A 19,415-nucleotide genomic window follows, 5' to 3' on the forward strand; every position below is an offset into this window, starting at 1 on the left:
GTCTGAATGGACTCATATAGTCATTATTTGTGTATGAAATAAAATTAAAAGTCATTTGAGTAGACTATTATTTGGCTCTTCTACCCATTAAATACTGAGTTTGTTGAACTCATCTATCCATTTATTAATTTAACATTTTCTAAGAGCCAATAATGTGCTAGACACTAGGATATGATGATACAGGTCTATTGCCCTTTAGTTTTGCAGGATGAGGCGAGCAAGGAAACTAATGTGGGCTCTCAAGTAATACTGGGTGCTCTCATACAAGTATGAATAGACACTATGGGAGATTAGAGAGCAGTAAGTGCTTCATTGTGTCTGTTTTTGTGGTGAGATTCAGGAATCTACCACAGGGATGGAACATTTGCAGAATACACAAAATTTCTCAAATTCATTTGGAAACTCGCTATAGATAGTATAGGAAATAAACCATACACTTCTATATCTCTCTGTAGTGCACATAATAAAAATAGATCCCTTTCAAAGCAGATCAAAGTATTTGGTTATGTCAGTCAAGAAATAGCCTCCCCCCCCCCTTTCCACTATAGTAAAAGGAATAAAATAAATTATGGCCCCCATGGAATATGTTCAGTTTAAGGTATACAGGCCATAGTATATTCAATTTATTTCATTGTTTCCAGCACAGTAAGGACACCCTTTAACCTTCTGAGTGCCAATAAAAAATCAAGTAATCCGAAAGTGTTCTGACAGCTTGGAGTTTGTGTTCTCCTTTTCATTAGCATCTTTGAATAGAGCTATTTAAGGGTACCGCTTTGGGCCTGGCAGGAAGAAGGGGCCAGGATGGAAAAAGTCATCATCCAAGGAACTGAAGTGGAAGATCAACATTTACGATATTTTGTTGATTTGCTAGATGCTTTCTTTCATCTTATTCTCATACTAAGTTCTTTTTTCCACTAGCCAATTAATGCTGTAAGAAGGTATGTATCTTGTCCAAGGTCAAGCAGCACGTAACAAATACAGATACCCGGGATTGGTCTCCTCCGGAGTAGGTCTTTACCACTACGTGAATACACTAAAAACAAAAAAACAACCCCCCAAACCGTACCCCGCGTCCAAAACCTCACCCTTCTAAAGGGGCTTAATCGGATCACTAAGACCTACAGGCCATTTAATGGGTTCCCTTTAGTTGGGAAGGTAATAGCGTTCTGGAAACCTTTTGCCAAGCTCCACTCTCGCCCAAGGAACGGCCCGAGAGCCCTTGGCCGCAGTCAAGGTGGGTGGGCGGTCACCCAGTGCGTAGTCTGGGGACAGAATTCCCGGGCTTCCTTGCAGGTGCGCGCGCACCTGTCGCTGGTCGCGTGCGCGCTGCGAGGGACGACGGACGAGGTACGACGGACGAGGTACGTGTCCGCGCGCGTGCGCCCGGCAGTATTCCCCGTACGTGCTTCGTACGTGGGCGCGGTGTCCCTGCGCTCCGAGTTTCGGGCCGGGATTCGGCCCGGTGCCGAGTGGGAGTCTGGGAGGGGCGTGTTCCTGGTCGGTCGTGGCTCCCCCTGGCGGCGGCCTGGCTGGAGGCGCGCAGTCAGGCGTTCTCCGCGGGCAGCCGGCGGCGGGGCCTTGCCTTATAGCGCGGGGTCCTCGGCGGCCTGGGTGTCTACTGCCCCTGCTGCTGTCGTAGGCGAGGACGGCTGCTAGTGCGGCTGCTGTTGGTTCGCGGCGGCGGCGGCGGCGGCGGAGGAGGAGGAAGAGGGCGAGGCGACAGGGGAAGAAGGAGGCAGGCGCGGCGGCGGCGGCGGCTTCGCCCGGGGCCGGCGGCGGCGGCGGCGGCGGCGAGGGGGGGGGAAGATGGCGGACGTGCTCAGCGTCCTGCGACAGTACAACATCCAGAAGAAGGAGATTGTGGTGAAGGGAGACGAAGTGATCTTCGGCGAGTTCTCCTGGCCCAAGAATGTGAAGACCAACTATGTAGTTTGGGGGTAAGTCTGGCATGGCTGTGGCCTGGGGTTGGCCGGGCAGAGTTGGGCGCCCCCAGGCGACCTCTTTCCTAACCCCTCCCCCCGATTCCCTTTGGGGATGGAGAAAAAACGGGTCTCTGGGTAAAAGTTTTTCTCAAGAAAAGAAGTTACACTTTTAGGTGAGGAGGAAATAGGAGGAGGTGCATCTCCATTTCTTTAAGTCTTTGGGACGCCAAAGGGAAAGGTACCACAGGAGTTTCTGACTTTCCTAGTTCATTTTTACCGACGTGTGTAGGTGCAGAAAGGGGCGTACCGTCCGGTCCTAGAGACGTCTTTTTGTGTTTAGTTTTTTCTTTCTCTCCGAGGCTGCCATGTGTTGTCACTATCCCACCTGCCCCTTGCAGCTCCTGGTCTGTTTCTTTTTCCTTTCGTAATTCCCTGAGGTAGAGAGAAGGGAACTATGTGAGATTAGAACGGGAAAAAGACTTGGTCACTTTGGAAGAGTCCTCAAAACCCGTGTTAGAGGTGAAGGCAGGAATTTCTTCAGGGAGAAAGTTATTGGTAAAATGGAGTGAGCTTTGCAGATCTAAGTAAGATATTGATGATGGTGTTTGCTTGTAGGAAATGGGTTTTAAAAAGAAATGTTTTGGAACGTTGATCTACGCGGGGCTTTTTGAATTGAAGGCATTAAGGAAAATATCTAGAGATAGGTCTGATAATGGTTTGGGGCCTTTTTAAAGGTGATATGTCTCTCTTTGGTATTTCATCTGGATGATTAGAACCTTGGGCTAGAACTTCCATACTCATTTTGCTTGATTGAGTGGAAGCACTGGGCTTTGTGAAGAGTTGATGAAAAGCTGGGGAAAATTTAGTTTGTTGGTTTCTAGCTTTTTGGCCCCGAGGACTTATGATTTGATTAGCTTTATGAAATGTTGATGCAATGACATCATTCTGAGTTTCTTGCGTTTTGTCCTGTCAAAAAAAATTTGCACAGACAGAATTACATTTGATTGGAATTTTAACGGATTTATCTTTTTTCTTTAAAAAACGGTTTAGAAGTACTCAGGATGTAGGGTGGTTCAATTTGAGAAATAGAAAATTCTTAGCACCTTGGTTCCTGACTCAGAGGAGGTTAACTTAATCAGAGTAGGTGAAATAAAACATAACTTGGTAAGAATTGCATTCTGGCTCTTGAGAGTAATCACTTCTAGCTTGGGGTATTAGGAAGGGTTTCATAGAAATATGTTTGGCGTGTAGACAGGCTACAAATTTTCTTGAACAAATGAATGAACAGATGAGTAAGCCTTAAAGAGTTAGGAACTTTGAGGGTGACATGATGGGTTAGGTCTTAAAGGACAGAGAACTGTATGCTTAAAGCCATGAGAGCTGGAAAGGAAATATTTTGATAGCATTTCAGTGAAGCTAGTAGTGAAAAAGGGGTGCTTAGAATAATTTCAAACTTTAACAATAGTGAATTACACCACTAAACATATTTTTGTTTTGTTATTCATTTCTTTATGCACATGTACATATGTCCAACTTCGGAACTTTAAGCAATACTTATCCTTATTGCATGTAGTACGTTCTATTACTTTGCTTTACTGTATTGTTAAAAAAAAAAACCCTGATTACCTGGATATTATGTGTTATTGTACAGTAACTGGTAGTGATGTGTGGTTTGAAATAATGTCAATTCATAGGAAAAGTGGAAATGAAGGCTAGAGAAATGTAGATGAGGGCTGACTATATTGCACTGTATTCAGATGAGGTCAAATAATACGCTGACGTTTTTTAGATGAGAATGTAGTAGGAAGAGTGAGATTGGACACAGATATTGTTGAGGCAATAGTATTATGCGGTTTCGTTAAAGAGCTTGCACCTCTAGACTGCATTTGGGCGCCTGGGTGGCCCAGTCGGTAAGGCGTCCGGCTCTTGAGTTGGTTCTGGTCATGATTTCACGGTTCGTGAGTCTGGGCCACATATTGGGCTATGTACTGACAGCACAGAGTCTGTTTGGGATTCTCTCTCCCTCTCTCCCTGCCCCTGCTTGTGTTCTCCCTCCCCCTCTTTCTCTCTCAAATAAATATTAAAAAAAATAATAAACCTTTATACAGCATTGCTTTACCACAGGTAGAATTGATTATGATTTTTTTTGCATCATTGGTTTAATTTAAGGGATGTCATAAGAATTATACCTCTGAGGGGCGCCTGGGTGGCTCAGTCGGCTAAGCGTCCGACTTCAGCTCAGGTCATGATCTTGCGGTCCATGAGTTCGAGCCCCGCGTCGGGCTCTGTGCTGACAGCTCAGAGCCTGGAGACTGCTTCAGATTCTGTGTCTCCCTCTCTCTCTGACCCTCCCCCGTTCATGCTCTGTCTCTGTCTCAAAAATAAATAAACGTTAAAAAAAATTAAAAAGAAAAAATTATACCTCTGAAATTTATTATTGTGTTTGCTGTAAGAATGTTAAGGATATTCTTTAGCAGTATCTTATTTAGGAGACAAAGAATAAATTTCTAGTAAGCTTAGAGTTGTGCTTCTTCTAATCAGTTTTTCTCTTGTGGATTCTCTCCACTCTGTAACTGACTATGTTTCTCTCTTTATTGGCAAAGACCAGAATGAAGTTTGGGCCAAATTCTAAAAAGTATGTAGTACCTTAGAGTATGAATATGGTGTGCTTTCTTTTTTTTTCATTTTCTACCTTTGTGTTCTTTTACTTTAATGACAGTTCTGCTTACTAGATTTCATACTTTATGTGTATTTTTGTTAACCATATTAAATCCATTCTTGAGTAGCAAAGTGAATATAAATTCATACATACAAGTCTAAGGAGTTGAATTAAAATTGAGTAAAAATCTTAATTATTTCAGGACTGGAAAGGAAGGCCAGCCCAGAGAGTATTACACATTGGATTCTATCTTGTTTCTACTTAATAATGTGCACCTTTCTCATCCTGTTTATGTCCGACGTGCCGCTGTAAGTAAAATTCATTTTAAAACTTAATTTTTTTTTGTTTTTTTTTGTTTTGGTTAATAGGTATTATTTGGCATGGATCACTTCCCTCATGGGTTTCAAATCAAAAAAATAAAAGGTTCATCTGTATGAAAGCCTACTGGAAGTTCAAAATTAGATCTTTGCATGTTTTTAGATCTGTGACTTTCATGTAAAATGTGGGCACTGTTTACAAGAACAGAAGTTTTGAAGATATTTATAGGAATATTAAAAAAAATATATAAGCCTGTAGAAGGACCCTGATATTCAGAACTCTGATCTCAAGAATACTTTTTTGGGGTGTGCCTGGGTGGCTCAGTTGGTTAAGCGTCTGACTCTTGATTTTGGCTCAGGTCATGATATCACGGTTTGTGAGTTTGAGTTTGTAAGCTGTGCTGACAGCTTAGAGCCTGTTTGGGATTCTCTCTTTCTCTGCTCCTCCCCCATTCATTCTCCCTCTCTCTCTCAAAATAAATAAACTTAAAAAAAACTTTTTTTGGGTATCAGAATCAAGATTAACAGACAACTTTATTTTTATTATTAGAGGGAGAGAATGTGTGTGTGTGTGTGTGTGTGTGTGTGTGTGTGTGTGTGTTCACATGAGCAGGGGAAGAGCAGAGAGAGAGAGAGAGAGCGAGCGAGCAAGAGAATGAGAATCCCAGGTAGGCTTCACGCTGATGGGGGGCTCAGTCTCACAACCATGAGTCATGACCTGAGCCAAAATCAAGTGCCGGAGACCTAACCAAACCCAAGTGCCCCTAACAGACCACTTTAAAATTAATTTTTAATCTGTTTAATAAACCTCTTTTGAACTTTATTGATAAATTCATTTGTTTTCAGTTTTTCTTGCCTTCAGCATCTCAGTATTTGAACTCTGCTTTTCTGAATGGGAAATATTCAGCATTTAATACATATAGAAAAAAATAATACGTAGGGTGAAACTACGTATTGAGATTTGGGAAATAGTGGGATAAAAATAACAGCATCTTTATGAAGTTATGTTACTTCATCTTAAATCTTTAAAATCTGAATTAGGCAGTAATTAGAATGTATTGTTGGCTATATCCATTCATTTTGTGGTAATAAAGATGATCCAGATTCTTGGTTTATATATAGAGATTATGTTCTTGGCAAATGGTTATAACTATAACTGATGGCTGTAATTGTTACTGTGGACCTTAGGACCCTTGCTCACATAAGATTTAAGTCTTTTGTTTTTCTTAAATACTTGACAGATTGAAAGGGCAGAATTCTACAGTTCTAGGGTTCTACAAATTTTTTTTCCTCCACTGTGCTACTTGCCCTTTCTTGTGAGCAGACCATGTCTGATGTAAGTTTTCTGGACCCATAACTCCTATTTTAGTGTGAGTAGACTTATATCTTTTTCAGTTGGCTGTATTATGTCCATAATTTATTATTAACCAAATAATGAAGTATGTTATCAGACTTAGAAACAGTAACTTAACAAAATTAATTCAAATCTTTTAGCTATTTGTGATACTTCATGTAGACTAGTTTTTAAAAACAAACACACAAAAACCTGTGGGCTCTTAAATGCTTATACTCCTAGCAGAAATTAAAATTTAGCCTACCCTTTAAAAAAAAGGTTAATTTTAAATGATTAAATATAGTTAATCTCTATCATCAGGGAGTGTGTACAGAATGTTTGAAGTGAAATGTAATTAGTACACAATATAAGATAAATAGCCGAAGTTACTAAGGATTCTGGTTATTTATCATTGTGTATATAAAGTGACAAAGGGATTTTAATTATATAATCTTGCAGCCACCAGGCTTTCTTATAGTTTTTTTTTTTTAATTTTTTTTTTTTTTAATGTTTATTTATTGTTGAGAGAGCACGAACGGGAGGGACAGAAAGAGAGGGAGTTACAGAATCTGAAGCAGGCTCCAGGCTCTGAGCCATCATCACAGAGCTCAACGTGGGGCTTGAACCCACGAACCATGAGATCATGACCTGAGCTGAAGCCAGACGCTTAACTGACTGAGCCACTCAGGTGCCCCTTAGTTGTTTGTTTACATTATAAAAATGATATTGAAAATTGTGGTAATTACAGGATTCATTGAATTCATGGCCTCAAGATGACCTGGTGACTAAAGTATACAGCTCTATTTGTCAGTACACCTCTTTACAATGGCTAATGTAGGAGATTTAAGGAAAATTATCCATTTTACCAAAATAGGTACATTTTCCAGATTTAATTTTTTAGTCTTTTCCCCTTCCTTACAGAATTTGTATGCATTCAAAGATAAAAAAGAAATATGTAGCATGAAAGTAAGCAACTGACATTAATGTTTTGCTGTATAATGTCCTAAATTTTTTCCCATGCTTAAACACTATACCTATTGTTTTGAAAATTTAGTTTTTATGGCTAAGTTAGTGTATTTCAGAATTCAAGTAGAATATTTTGAGAAGTCTGTTTTGTGTTTGAGAAAAGAAAGCACTTTGGAAACATTGCATGTAATGATCAAGCAATGGGACTAAAAAGATAATTACCTCAAATATGCATGCAAAGTATCATGAATAAAATAAAAAAATGCTTAAAGTAAGCCAAGGGAACAAAAAAGACTGGAATTGATATTTTGAAGAGGGATTGGTCATTGTTTCTAATGATTATCTTTTAGGTATCTTAATTGAATTTCAAGAATGAAGTTATTAAAAATTAATATCCTTAAAATTTTTGAAGACTTGGGTTAGATTTTTTTAGCCTAGTAGTTCTTTAAAGGTAAGATTCTGAATAAATATTACCAAGATCTGTTGGAATAAAATTCAGATATTACACAATGTTTGTTTTTATTATATTTCTTGTAATTGTTGTTGATTTGATCACTAATTAAAAATTTTGATTTCAGACTGAAAATATTCCTGTGGTTAGAAGACCTGACCGAAAAGATCTGCTTGGATATCTCAATGGTGAAGCATGTGAGTAATTTTTAAATTGCTCTCACTCTTAAATAACCATTGTTTCTTTCTTTCTCCTGTGAAATAAGAAGCAATGGGAAGAGAATTTGTATTTCCACTAAAAAATTAACCTTCAGCAGCTATGTGCATATGCTCTCCTTTCTTTTCTGTTATGGTGAATACACTACCTTCATTCCTAACACCGGTCACCACTTCTCTGTCTGTAGATTCCATTTCCTTTCACACTCTCAAAGACTCTGCTTTTGTAAATTATTGCTTCTGCCTTGCATCATCATCTTCCTCTTTTTTCCTCTGCATCATTCCCTTTAAAGTGCATACAGCAAGATCTCATTTAAAAATGGTTTTTTGACCCCCCCCCCCCCCCCATTCCTACTATCTACTGTACTGTTTGTTTTTTTCCTTTTTATTGCAAAATTCTTTGTAACAGTTGTGTGATATCACTGCTTCCCTCTTGAATCCATTCCGGTTTGGCTTTCCTGTTCATGTCCCACTTATATCACTGTTGTGTGGTTAACACTGACTTAAGGGTTACTCATTCCTTGGGTCTCTCTTATCTGTATCTTGCTTGATCTCTCAACAGCATTAGATACTGTTGACTGCTTCCTTTTGGAAACCCTTTCTTAGCTTGGCATTTGGGGCACCTGATTCTTTGGTTCTCTTTCTATTCATTGTCCATCTCTCATTTTCTTTTGCTTACTTCCTTATATTCATCCTATTTCTAAGCTTCAAATTATAAATCCACTCCACATCTTTCCTTGGATATTTAATAGGTATCTGAAATTCAATGTATCTGAAATAGACTGCCAATTTCCTCTTTCCCTTCTCCCCTCAAACAAAATAGGTCTGGTCTCCCACTGTTCCCATCTCAGTAAATGGCATACCATTCATGTAGTTGCTGAGGCCAGAAACCCTGGGGAAATCTTTGATTACTTTTTTCTCACATCTCATTTTGTGAGCAGGTTCTTTTCTTTAAAAGGATGAGTTTCTTAACCATTCTACTCCCACTATGTTCCATCCTTCCCCTTTAGAGTTGTATAGCCTTTTCACAGTACTCTACTCTGTATTTTCTAGTATAGTCTTTGCCTACCCACTAGAGTGACCTGTTTTGAAAAACACATATAAGCTTGATTCACTTACCTGCTCAAGTCCATCCGGTGGCTTCCCGTCACATGTAGGATAAAGCTCATACTCCTTATCCTGACCTATGTGATTTTGCTTCTGCCTAAATATCTGTGGCCTCATCTTCTTCCAACTTTCATTTGCTCACAACGGTCCAGTCTTACTGATTCTTTTAACTATCCTGACTTTTCAAGCCTTTGTACTTGCTATTTTTTGTGTTAGTTCTGTTTCTCTACATTGTCACATGTCTTACTTTTTACCACCTCAATCTGTGCTTTAATAATCTGTCAGAAAGAACTTATCACTCTAAAAAAGAAGATAGTGTTGTTTTTCCACATACATTCATCTGTGTATAGTATCTTCCTAATTTATATTTTGTCAAATCCCTTACATTGACTTGAAATTATATCTTGGTTTACTTATATATTATTTGTCTGCCCCACTAGAGGGTAAACTCTAAGGGGGCAGGTAGTTGTTAAATACCCAGTATTTAGAACAGTGGTTAATACTAGGTGCTTACCTGTATAAGTGAGTAATCATTAATTTGCTGTCTTAAAGAATATGAATAAAATTATAAGTTGGTACAATTAATAGAATATAAATTGGTGAGTATGAATAAATTGATATAATCATATGATAGTATGAATAAATCAGTATGAGACTGTTTGGTCGTAACCTTTCTTGGAGTGTTTACTACCTTTAAGTCATTAATAGCTGTCTTGTTACATATTGAGTTCCATGACTTTAACAGTAATACTGATTTGCATGGAGTCTTTTGCATAATGGAAAGACCATGCTCAAGAGTATTATCTTTCTGTACTGTCCTCTGAACATTCAGCAAGCACTTATTGAGTGGTTATTCTTAAAGTAGTGCAATTGCTGGGTCATAGAGTCGTTCTATTTTTAACTTTTTGAGGAACTTCCACACTTTTCCGGAGTGGTTGCACCAGTTTGCATTCCCACCGATAGTGCAAGAGGGTTCCCCTTTCTCTGTGTCTTCTCCAATACCTGCTGTTTCCTAAGTTGTTAATTTTTGCCATTCTGACAGGTGTGAAATGGTATCTCACTGTGGTTTTCATTTGTATTTCCCTGATAAGTGATGTTGAGCATTTTTTCATGTGTCTGTTTCCCATTTGTATGTCTTGTTTGGAGAAAAGTCTGTTCATGTCTTCTCCCCATTTCTTAACTGGATTATTTATTTTTTGGGTGTTGAGTTTTATAAGTTCTTTATAGATTTTGGATACTAGCACTTTATCCAATATTTCGGTTGCAAATGTCTTCTCCCATTCTGTAGGCTGCCTTTTAGTTTTGTTGATTGTTTCCTTCGCTGTGCAGAAGTTTTTTATCTTGATGAAATCCCAATAGTTCACGTTTGGTTTTGTTGCCCTCGCCTCCAGAGACGTGTCTAGTAAGAAGTTGCTATGGCCAAGGTCAAAGAAATTGCTGCCTGTGTTCTCTAGGATTTTGGTGGTTTCTTGTCTCATGTTTAGGTCTTTCATCCATTTTGAGTTTATTTTTGTGTATGGTGTAAGAAAGTGATCCAGTTTCATCATGGTCCAGTTTTCCCAACACCATTTGTTGAAGAGACTTTTTTCCATTGAATATTCTTTCCTGCTTTGTTGAAGATTAGTTGACCATAGAGTTGTGGGGCCATTTCTGGGGTCTCTATTCTGTTCCATTGATCTATGTGTGTGTTTTTGTGCTGGTACCGTACTGTCTTGATGAATACAGCTTTGTAATACAGCTGAAGTCTGGAATTGTGATGCCTCCCACTTTGCTTTTTTTTTTTTTTCTTCAACATTAGTTTGGCTATTTGGGATATTTTCTGGTTCCATATAAATTTTAGGATTGTTTGTTCTAGCTCAGTGAAAAATTCTGGTGGTATTTTGATAGGGATTGTATTGAATTTGTAGATTGCTTTGGGTGGTGTAGACATTATAACAGTGTCTGTTTTTCAATCCATGAGCATGCGATAGTTCTCATTTCTTTGTGTTTTCTTCAGTTTCTTTCATAATAAGTGTTCTATATTTCTCAGAGTACCGATCTTTTCCTTCTTTGGTTAGGTTTATTCCTAGATATTTTACGGGTTTTGGTGCAATTGTAAATGGGATCGATTCCTTGATTTCTCTTTCTGCTGATTCATTATTGATTATAGAAATGCAACAGATAGCTGTACATTGATTTTATATCCTGTGACTTTGCTGAATTCATCTATCAGTTCTAGCAAATTTTTGATGGAGTCTGAGTCTTTCGGGTTTTCCATATAGAGTATCCTGTCTTCTGTGAACTGTGAAAGTTTGACTTTTTCCTTGCTGGTTTGGGTGCCTTTATTTCTTTTTGTTGTCTGATTGCTGAGGCTAGGACTTCTAGTACTGTATTGAACAACAGATGTAGGAGTGGACATCCCTGTCATGTTCCTGACCTTAGGGGAAAAGCTCTCAGTTTTTCCCCATTGAGAATGATATTAACTGTGGTTCTTTTTTGTATATGGCCTTTATGATATTGAGGTGTGTTCCTTCTATCCCTACTTTCTTGAGGGTTTTTATCAAGAAAGGATGCTGTATTTTGTCAAATGCGTTTTCTACATCTGTTGAGAGGATCATGTTGTTCTTATCGTTTCTTTTATTAATGTGGTGTATCATGTTAAGTTATTGGTGGATATTGAACCAGCCCTGCAGCCCAGTAATAAATCCCACTTGATTACGGTGAATAATTGTTTTAATGTACTGTTGGATTTGATTTGGTGGTATCTTGTTGAGAATGTTTGCATCCATGTTCATCAGGAATATTGGTCTGTCATTCTTTTAGTGAGGTCTTTGGTTTTGGAATCAAGATGATGGTGGCCTCATAGAATGAGTTTGGAGATTTTCCTTCCATTTCAATTTTTTGAAAGAATAGGTATTAACTCTTCTTTAAATGTTTGGTAGAATTCCCCTGGGAAGCCACCCTGTCTTGGACTGTTTGTTGAGAGATTTTTTTTACTGATTCAGTTTCTTTGCTGGTTATGGGTCTGTTCAAATTTTCTGTTTTTTTTTTTTAATTAAAAAAAATTTGTAATTATTATTGAGAGAGTGACAGCCGGGGGAGGGGCAAAGGGGGGTGCAGAAGATCTGAAGTGGACTCTGTGCTTAGAGCAGAGAGCCCCAAACTAGGGCTTGAACTCACGACCTGTGAGATCATGACCTGAGCTGAAGTCGGACACGCAACCAAATGAGCCACCCAGGCACCTTGTTTGTTCACATTTTCTATTTCTTTTTCAGTTTTGGTAGTTTATATGTTTCTAAGAATTTATCCATTTCTTCCAGATTGCCCTATTTGTTGGCATATAATTGTTCATAATATTCTCTTATAATTGTATTTCTGCAGTTGTGATTGTGATGTTTCCTTTGTTTCTTGATTTCATTTATTTGAGTCCTCTCCTTTTTTGTTAAGTTTGGCTAGGAGTTTTCAATTTTATTAATTATTTGAAAGAACCGGTTCCTGATTATATCGATAATGCTATGTAGCTTTAAAAAGAAAGAATGCTCCACATATCAGTATGCTAGAGCTCTTTTGTTAGGATAAAAAAAAAAAAGGTTCAGGACAGTGTATATAGTATGCTATCTTTTATGTGAAAAAGGGGAATGGGACATGTAGGTGGCTCAGTCAGTTAAGCATCTAACTCATGGTTTTGGCTAAGATCATGATCTCACAGTTTTGGGGGATTTTGTCTCTCCTTTCTCTCTTGCGCTCCTCCCCACCCCCCATAAACATTAAAAAAATTTAAAAGGGGGGGAATAAAAGCGTAAGTTTGTATTTCTTGTATCTACAGAAAGAACCTCTGGAAAGATACACTCAAGACTTAAATAGTCATGTAGGGTGGTGGGAACTAGGTGGATGGGACTAGTTGCATTATTTTCAACCTTTCACAATTTAAATGACTTAATTTAAAAAGTAATTGCAGGGCGCCTGGGTGGCTTAGTTGGTTAAGCGTCTGACTTTGGTTCAGGTCATGACCTCACAGTTCGTGAGTTTAAGCCCCACGTTGGGTTCTGTGTTGACAGCTTAAAGCCTGGAGCCTGCTTTGGATTTCGCGTCTCCCTCTCTCTCTGCCACTTCTCTGCTCACACTTTGTCTCTCTTCTCTCAAAAATAAATAAACATTAATAAAAATTTTTAATAAAAAAAAAGTAATTGCAGTGTTTTTTCTATCAATTGTGAATAACTAAAATTTGCATTTTTGAAGTGAATGCTAACTTAAAAAAAAACCTTTTCCTATGGATATGTATTTATGTTTAGATACATTTTATGTACATGTGTGGTAATGGAGTATATGTTCTTTGAAGTGACCAGTTAATTTCAGTCATCGCAGTAATTTGTAAGCTAAATTGTTAAAAATAATTTGTCTTTTAAAGACTTTTAAATATAAATTAGTCTTTTATAATAAACTGTTTTACAAAGCTGCTTTAAAACTTTTTCCCCCCTTAGGAAATTATACATATAAAGTAAGAAATTACAAATATTGAGCATTTTACTTGTAATAATGTCTAGTATATGTGTTCAAATATTGAGCTTCTCACCTAAATCTTTTTAAATCTTCAGCAACATCAGCAAGCATAGACAGAAGTGCCCCTCTAGAAATAGGTCTTCAGCGATCTACCCAAGGTATGTTTTGCTGTGTATTTATATTGAACTTTTAAAAACTTACTCCAAAACCATATATTTACTTTTCTTTTTTTTTTCAAAGTCAAAAGAGCTGCAGATGAAGTTTTAGCAGAAGCAAAGAAACCACGAATTGAGGTAATGGAATTTTATTTTAAATATGAATCGTAGTGTTACAAAATTGAGATTGTATATGAATACAAATTCTTTTTCATAGTAGTCCTAGGAGTTTTTTTCTGGAAAAATTGTTGTAGTATTATGAGTGTTTGATTAATAGCAGTTGAGGTATAATTTAAGATCTTTTACAGGGGCGCCTGGGTGGCTCAGTCGGTTGAACGTCCAGCTTCAGCTCAGGTCATGATCTCACTGCTTGTGAGTTCGAGCCCCGTGTCAGGCTCTGTGCTGACAGCTCAGAGCCTGGAGCCTGCTTCGGGTTCTGTGCCTCCCCCTCTCTCTGCCCCAACCCGCTCGCATTCTGTCTCTCTCAAAAATAAACAAACATTTAAAAAAAAAAAAAAAAAAGATCTTTTATGTACAAACTGTGCGGTGGACATATCACTTTATTTTTCTTTGCCTCTTTGATGAAAATGTTGGGCTTCATCAGGAGTTGGGAAATTTCTTCTGTAAAAGTCCAGATAGTAAATATTTTAGGCTTTTTGGGCCATTTAGTTTCTGTTCAGCTATTCCACCCTGCTATCATAGTGTGAAAGCAGGCATAAGCAATACGTAAATGAACTGACAGGACTGTATTTCAGTAAAATTTTATAAAACAGATGGTGAGCCTACCTTTGGGTTGTAGTTTGCCTATCCCTGGAATAACATGGTATGAGAATTTGCTGTACTCTTTTTTTTTTTTTTTTTTAACGTTATTTATTTTTGAGAGGGAGAGAGAACAAGCATGAGCGGGGGAGGGCGGAGAGAGGGAGACACGGAATCCGAAGCAGGCTCCAGGCTCTGAGCTGTCATCAGAGAGCCGGATGCAGGGCTCGAGCTCATGAACCATGAGATCATGACCTGAGTTAAAGTCGGATGCTTAGCCAGCAGTGGAATACTAATATTGGTAAATAAAGATAGTTCACATGAAATAGAAGCTGTATGAGAAATTCAGTTAATTTTAGAAAGAAGCATAAGACAGTTAAGCCTTGGAAATTTTAATTATACGAGTATAAGACTCTTTATTTAAAATTTTTAACAAGTCTCAGATCAGTTACATATAAAACCCAGTGCAAATGGAAGATTAGGTACTAGAGATACACTTAAAATCTGAGAAATGAGTACCAATTAACAGTATAGGAAATAACACTTGTAGTCATCATTAATTTAACATTACTAGGAACCATAACTCTTCTTTTCACACTTGTATAAAAATCAAACAGGTGTACCTTTGGCCTACTACATAAACAGCAGAGCATCCACAATTAAGGATAAAAAGGTAACTGTTAAAGGGACAGAGTTGTCGACATGTAATCTTTATATATTCATTGACAAAATTTGATGCTGAAACAGTGTAATTTTAATTAATTAATTTTAAAACAACGTAATTTTCATTAAGCAAACTCTGAGACATGGACATGGTATTTTAGTTAAGGATAGTAATGATAGTTAGCTCATTGTTCCTAATCTGTTCTGGGTGACGTTTTGTACACTTTATATTAGCTTGTGTAATCCTAAGCCACAACCTTCTGAAGTTGGCAGTCTTGTGCATGCCATCAATGAGCAAACACCTCAGACGGAACAAGTTACTTGCTGAGGTTCACAGAACCCGGAATAGAGCCTAGACGGTCTGGCTCCTAGCCATTCCACTATATATACTGATTACAAATTTTGTAGCAGTAAAATGAGTTTCCACCTGTTCTCTCTGTATGAAGGAAGATTGGGACCCACTGTGAACAAAATGAGTGAATTTAAAGATACTAATTACTTGGAAAAACCCGAAATTTACAGTTTTAATTATTTGGAAAACAATTGAACATGTCAGAAATGCTGATTTGCCTGGATACCGTTAACTTGAAAATCAACAAGAAATAGCATAATAAAATTCTTTCCGGAGTATTTATAGAGTTAAAAGAGTTACATAAACAGTTATGTTACATTAACAGTTTTTAGTTCACTGCGTGTATGTTGGGAACCTGCAAGGCACTAGGCTCAGAGAGAGAAACCTTGAGGGCAAAGATTCTGAACTTATTAAAGTCTAGGCTGCAGTTGTCTTTAAAATCAGTAGTTTCCTAAGGAACTTGAGTTCCTTGTGCTGTACCTTCATTACAGATGTCTAAAATTTAATGCAGTTTGCTAAAATACTTTGTGTTCATGTCAGCAATATGTCTGTTTTAAATGATAGGTTAATAATAGAGCATGAATTGGAGCAGAGCATCTTTTTAGATCTCTTGAGTATACTGATCGCGATTTATACAATATCATATTTTGTTAGCCATAAACACTGACTCATTTCCTCAGTTGTCTCATTTGTTGAATGTGGGCAGTGAACTAGATCAAGTTTTGTTTTGTTTTTTTTAATGTTTTTATTTTTGAGAGCAAGCGAGCTTGAGTGGGGGAGGGGCAGCGAGAGGGGGAGACACAGAATCTGAAGCAGGCTCCAGACTCTGAGCTGTCAGCACAGAGCTAGATGCAGGGCTCGAACTCATGAACCGTGAGATCATGACCTGAGCCAAAGTTGGACGCTTAACCGACTGAGCCGTGCAAGTGCCCCAATCAAGTTTTGGTTTTAAATGAACATATTTCAGAGTAAATTTTACCTGAAATTCTAACATGCAGGTTAGAAAAAAGCTGAGCTACCAAGATTGAATTCAGAGCAGTGTCCCATGGGTCAGTTTGTAGGAAAAGCCTAATGTTCCGAGGAACATGCTTTGAAAACCATTAAAGTTACACTTCCTGTCATCAGAAATGCTGATGGATTTACGACCTGGGGCAACAGATGCAAAAAACTAGCTCCAAAATGAAATTTTTGACTGTGGTGAGGGCTTTTCATAAAATTTACTAATCAACTTTTCTGAAGAGAAGGAATTTATTTGTGGTGTATTTTTATGAATAAAAGTAGCTGTGTTACATTATAGGAAGAAAAAAGCTGCTGTGGAACACCTGGGTGGCTCAGTTGGTTAAGCATCTGACTCTTTAAATTTAAAGTTTATTTTTAAGAGAGAACACAACCGGGGAAGGGATAGATAGAGGGGGCAAGGCAGAATCCCCAGCAGGCCCCACATCGGCAGCACACAAAGGAGCCTGACTTGGGGCTCAAACTCCTGAGCCAAAATCAAGAGTCTGCTGCTTAAGTGACTGGGGCACCCAGGCGCCCTTTAAGCGTCTGACTCTTGATTTTGACTCAGGTCATGATCTCAGGCTTGGTGAGATTGAGCCCTACCCTGTGTTGGGCTCCATCTGACAGGCTGACAGTGTGGAGCCTGTTTGGGATTCTCTCTCATCTCTCCGCCCCTCCCCCCACTTGCCCTCTCTGTGTGTCTCTTTTTCCTTCAAAATAAGTAAATAAACATTAAAAAAAAGTTGCTGAAGTTCTTTGGTAAGCTTTTAATCAGTTCTACAGTTTAATCAGTGATCAGTTTAATCAGTCATCTAATATTTACTTATTTATCATTATTTTTTCATTAATTTTAGTTGAGAGAGGGAGAGAGAGAGCTTGCAAACAGGGAAGAGGGGCAGTGGGAGAGAGACTGGGAATCTTAAGTAGGCCTTCACACTCAGCACAGAGCCTGGTGCAGGGCTTGATCCCACCACCTTGGGATCATGACCTGTTGAACCAAAATCAGTCAGTCGCTTGACCAACTGAGCCACCCAGGTGCCCCCCCAACTTGTATTTATGTAACTAAAAGTAATCTTAAAGTTGAGTTGATTTAAGGCCAGTGATGCCTAGAAAGTTATAGGCAGGAACTTATGTAAAGAAAAGTTACATATAGTTTTTTTTGTTGTTCTAAAAGTTAAATAAAGGGCCACCTGGGTTCCTTAGTCAGTTAAGCATCCAGCTTCGGCTCAGGTCATGATCTCACAGTGAGTTTGAGCCCCACATTGGGTTCACTGCTGTCAGCCTGTCAACACAGAGCCTGCTTCATATCCTCTGTCCCCCTCGCTCTCTGCCCCTCCCCCACTTGCACACACTATCTCTCAAAATAAATAAAAGTTAAATAAAAATTTAGAATATTCACTAACCAGCGATTATTTTCAGGATGAAGAGTGTGTGCGTCTTGATAAAGAAAGATTGGCTGCTCGTTTGGAGGGTCACAAAGAAGGGATTGTACAGACTGAGCAGATCAGGTAAGATTTTCTTTAGTAGAAAGTGTTGTATAAGTGTATATGGAAAAAGAGATATTAATATGCCATCTATGTTAATTTTACCTTTTGCATTTATTACGTGCTTCTGTGCCCTAAGTTTAAAAGATGATGTGTGAGCCTATTTTATGGTAGGGGAGATTGAAAGCTAATGATGCTTTCTGGAAAGCCTTGTTCTTGGTACTATTACCACATTGATCTTTCCTGTTTAAAATTACTCCATAACCAAGCCACTCATTTATTTTGTGATCTCTTGTTGATTTATAGCAGAGGTCAGCAAACTTTTTTGTACAGTGACACGTATTAAATACTTTTGGCTTTGAAGGTCATGTGGGGTTTTTTTTTTGCATCTATTTAATGCTTGTGGTAGGGAAAGCAGTCTGTGATTGCTCTAGTTCATAAGAGAATTAGCATGGCTAGATTTGGCTTGTGGTATTATTTTGTTTATCCCTGAATTTTACTATAATTAGAATCCCTTCATAATTTTTCCTTGGCACAATATAGTGCTTTGGAAATTCTATCCAAACTAAAAAATTCAATGCGGGTCTTTAAAAGCTTTATTAAAGATGGTTAACATGGCAGGAAGCTGCACATATTTAAAGCATATTTGTTGATAAGCTTTCACATATGTATACATCTGTGAAACCATCATCATAATCCAGAACATGAATGTAACATCACTGCTATAAATTTCTTCTGTACCTTTATGATTCCACACTTCTACCTGTCCCTACATCCTTCCCTCTCCAGGAAACCAATGATCTGTTGATTAATTTTTTTCTGGAGTTAAGTATAAATGGAGTTATGTAGTATATACTTCTTTGGTGGTCTGGCCTCTTATTTAGCATAATTATTTTGAGATTCATCCATGTTGCTGAATGTGTCAGTAGTTCATTCTTTATTATTGGTGAGTAGTTTATTCTTTTTCCATTGTATAGGTGTAACAATGTTTTCCTAGGCAACTGTTTATGGACATTTTACTTGTTGCTGTTTTTTCGTTATTACAGCTAAAGCTGTGATCATTTATATACAAGTTTTTTATGGACATAAGTTTTCATTTTTACTGAGTAAATACCTAGAGGAGGAATGATTGAGTCATGTAGTGTTTTGTTTTAGATTTACCTTTTTAAGACATCACCAGACTTTTCAAAGTGATTATACCATTTCACATTTCTACCATGAATATATGAGTCCTACTTTCTTCACAGCCTTGCCAACACTTGGTGTGATCAGGCTTTTTAATTTTAGCCATGCTAAAAGGTATGAGATGATATCTCATTATGATTTTGTCTTGCACTTACCTCATGATTAATGAAATTACGAGCATCTTTTTGTGTGCTTAATTTGCCATCTTATATCATGTTTAGTGAAGGTTGTTCAAATTTTTGTCCATTTTTTTTTTTTTTATTGCATTGGATTGTTTTCTTATTATTGGGTTTTGTAAGTTTGTTGTATGTTCTGGATAGAAGTCCTTTTTCAGACATTGGCTTTGCAGGTATTTTTCCCAGTCTGTGA

At 38.0% G+C, this 19,415-nt stretch overlaps 1 protein-coding gene across 1 annotated transcript in view; it reads left to right on the forward strand.

The window, feature by feature from the left end:
- Nucleotides 1-1,767: 1,767 nt before the first annotated feature.
- Nucleotides 1,768-19,415, forward strand: part of CDC73 (cell division cycle 73) — a 133,578-nt gene continuing 115,930 nt past the window's right edge. Inside the window, exons 1-6 of the mRNA XM_019465589.2 lie at nt 1,768-1,937; nt 4,784-4,889; nt 7,776-7,845; nt 13,545-13,607; nt 13,690-13,742; nt 17,797-17,885. Coding sequence (XP_019321134.1) covers nt 1,807-1,937; nt 4,784-4,889; nt 7,776-7,845; nt 13,545-13,607; nt 13,690-13,742; nt 17,797-17,885 — 512 coding nt within the window. The 5' untranslated portion in view covers nt 1,768-1,806. The remainder of the gene's footprint in view (nt 1,938-4,783; nt 4,890-7,775; nt 7,846-13,544; nt 13,608-13,689; nt 13,743-17,796; nt 17,886-19,415) is intronic.

The sequence above is a fragment of the Panthera pardus genome, unplaced genomic scaffold (assembly GCF_024362965.1).
Source record: "Panthera pardus isolate Hobbes unplaced genomic scaffold, ASM2436296v1 HiC_scaffold_21, whole genome shotgun sequence".
Classification (NCBI taxonomy): Eukaryota; Metazoa; Chordata; class Mammalia; order Carnivora; family Felidae; genus Panthera; species Panthera pardus.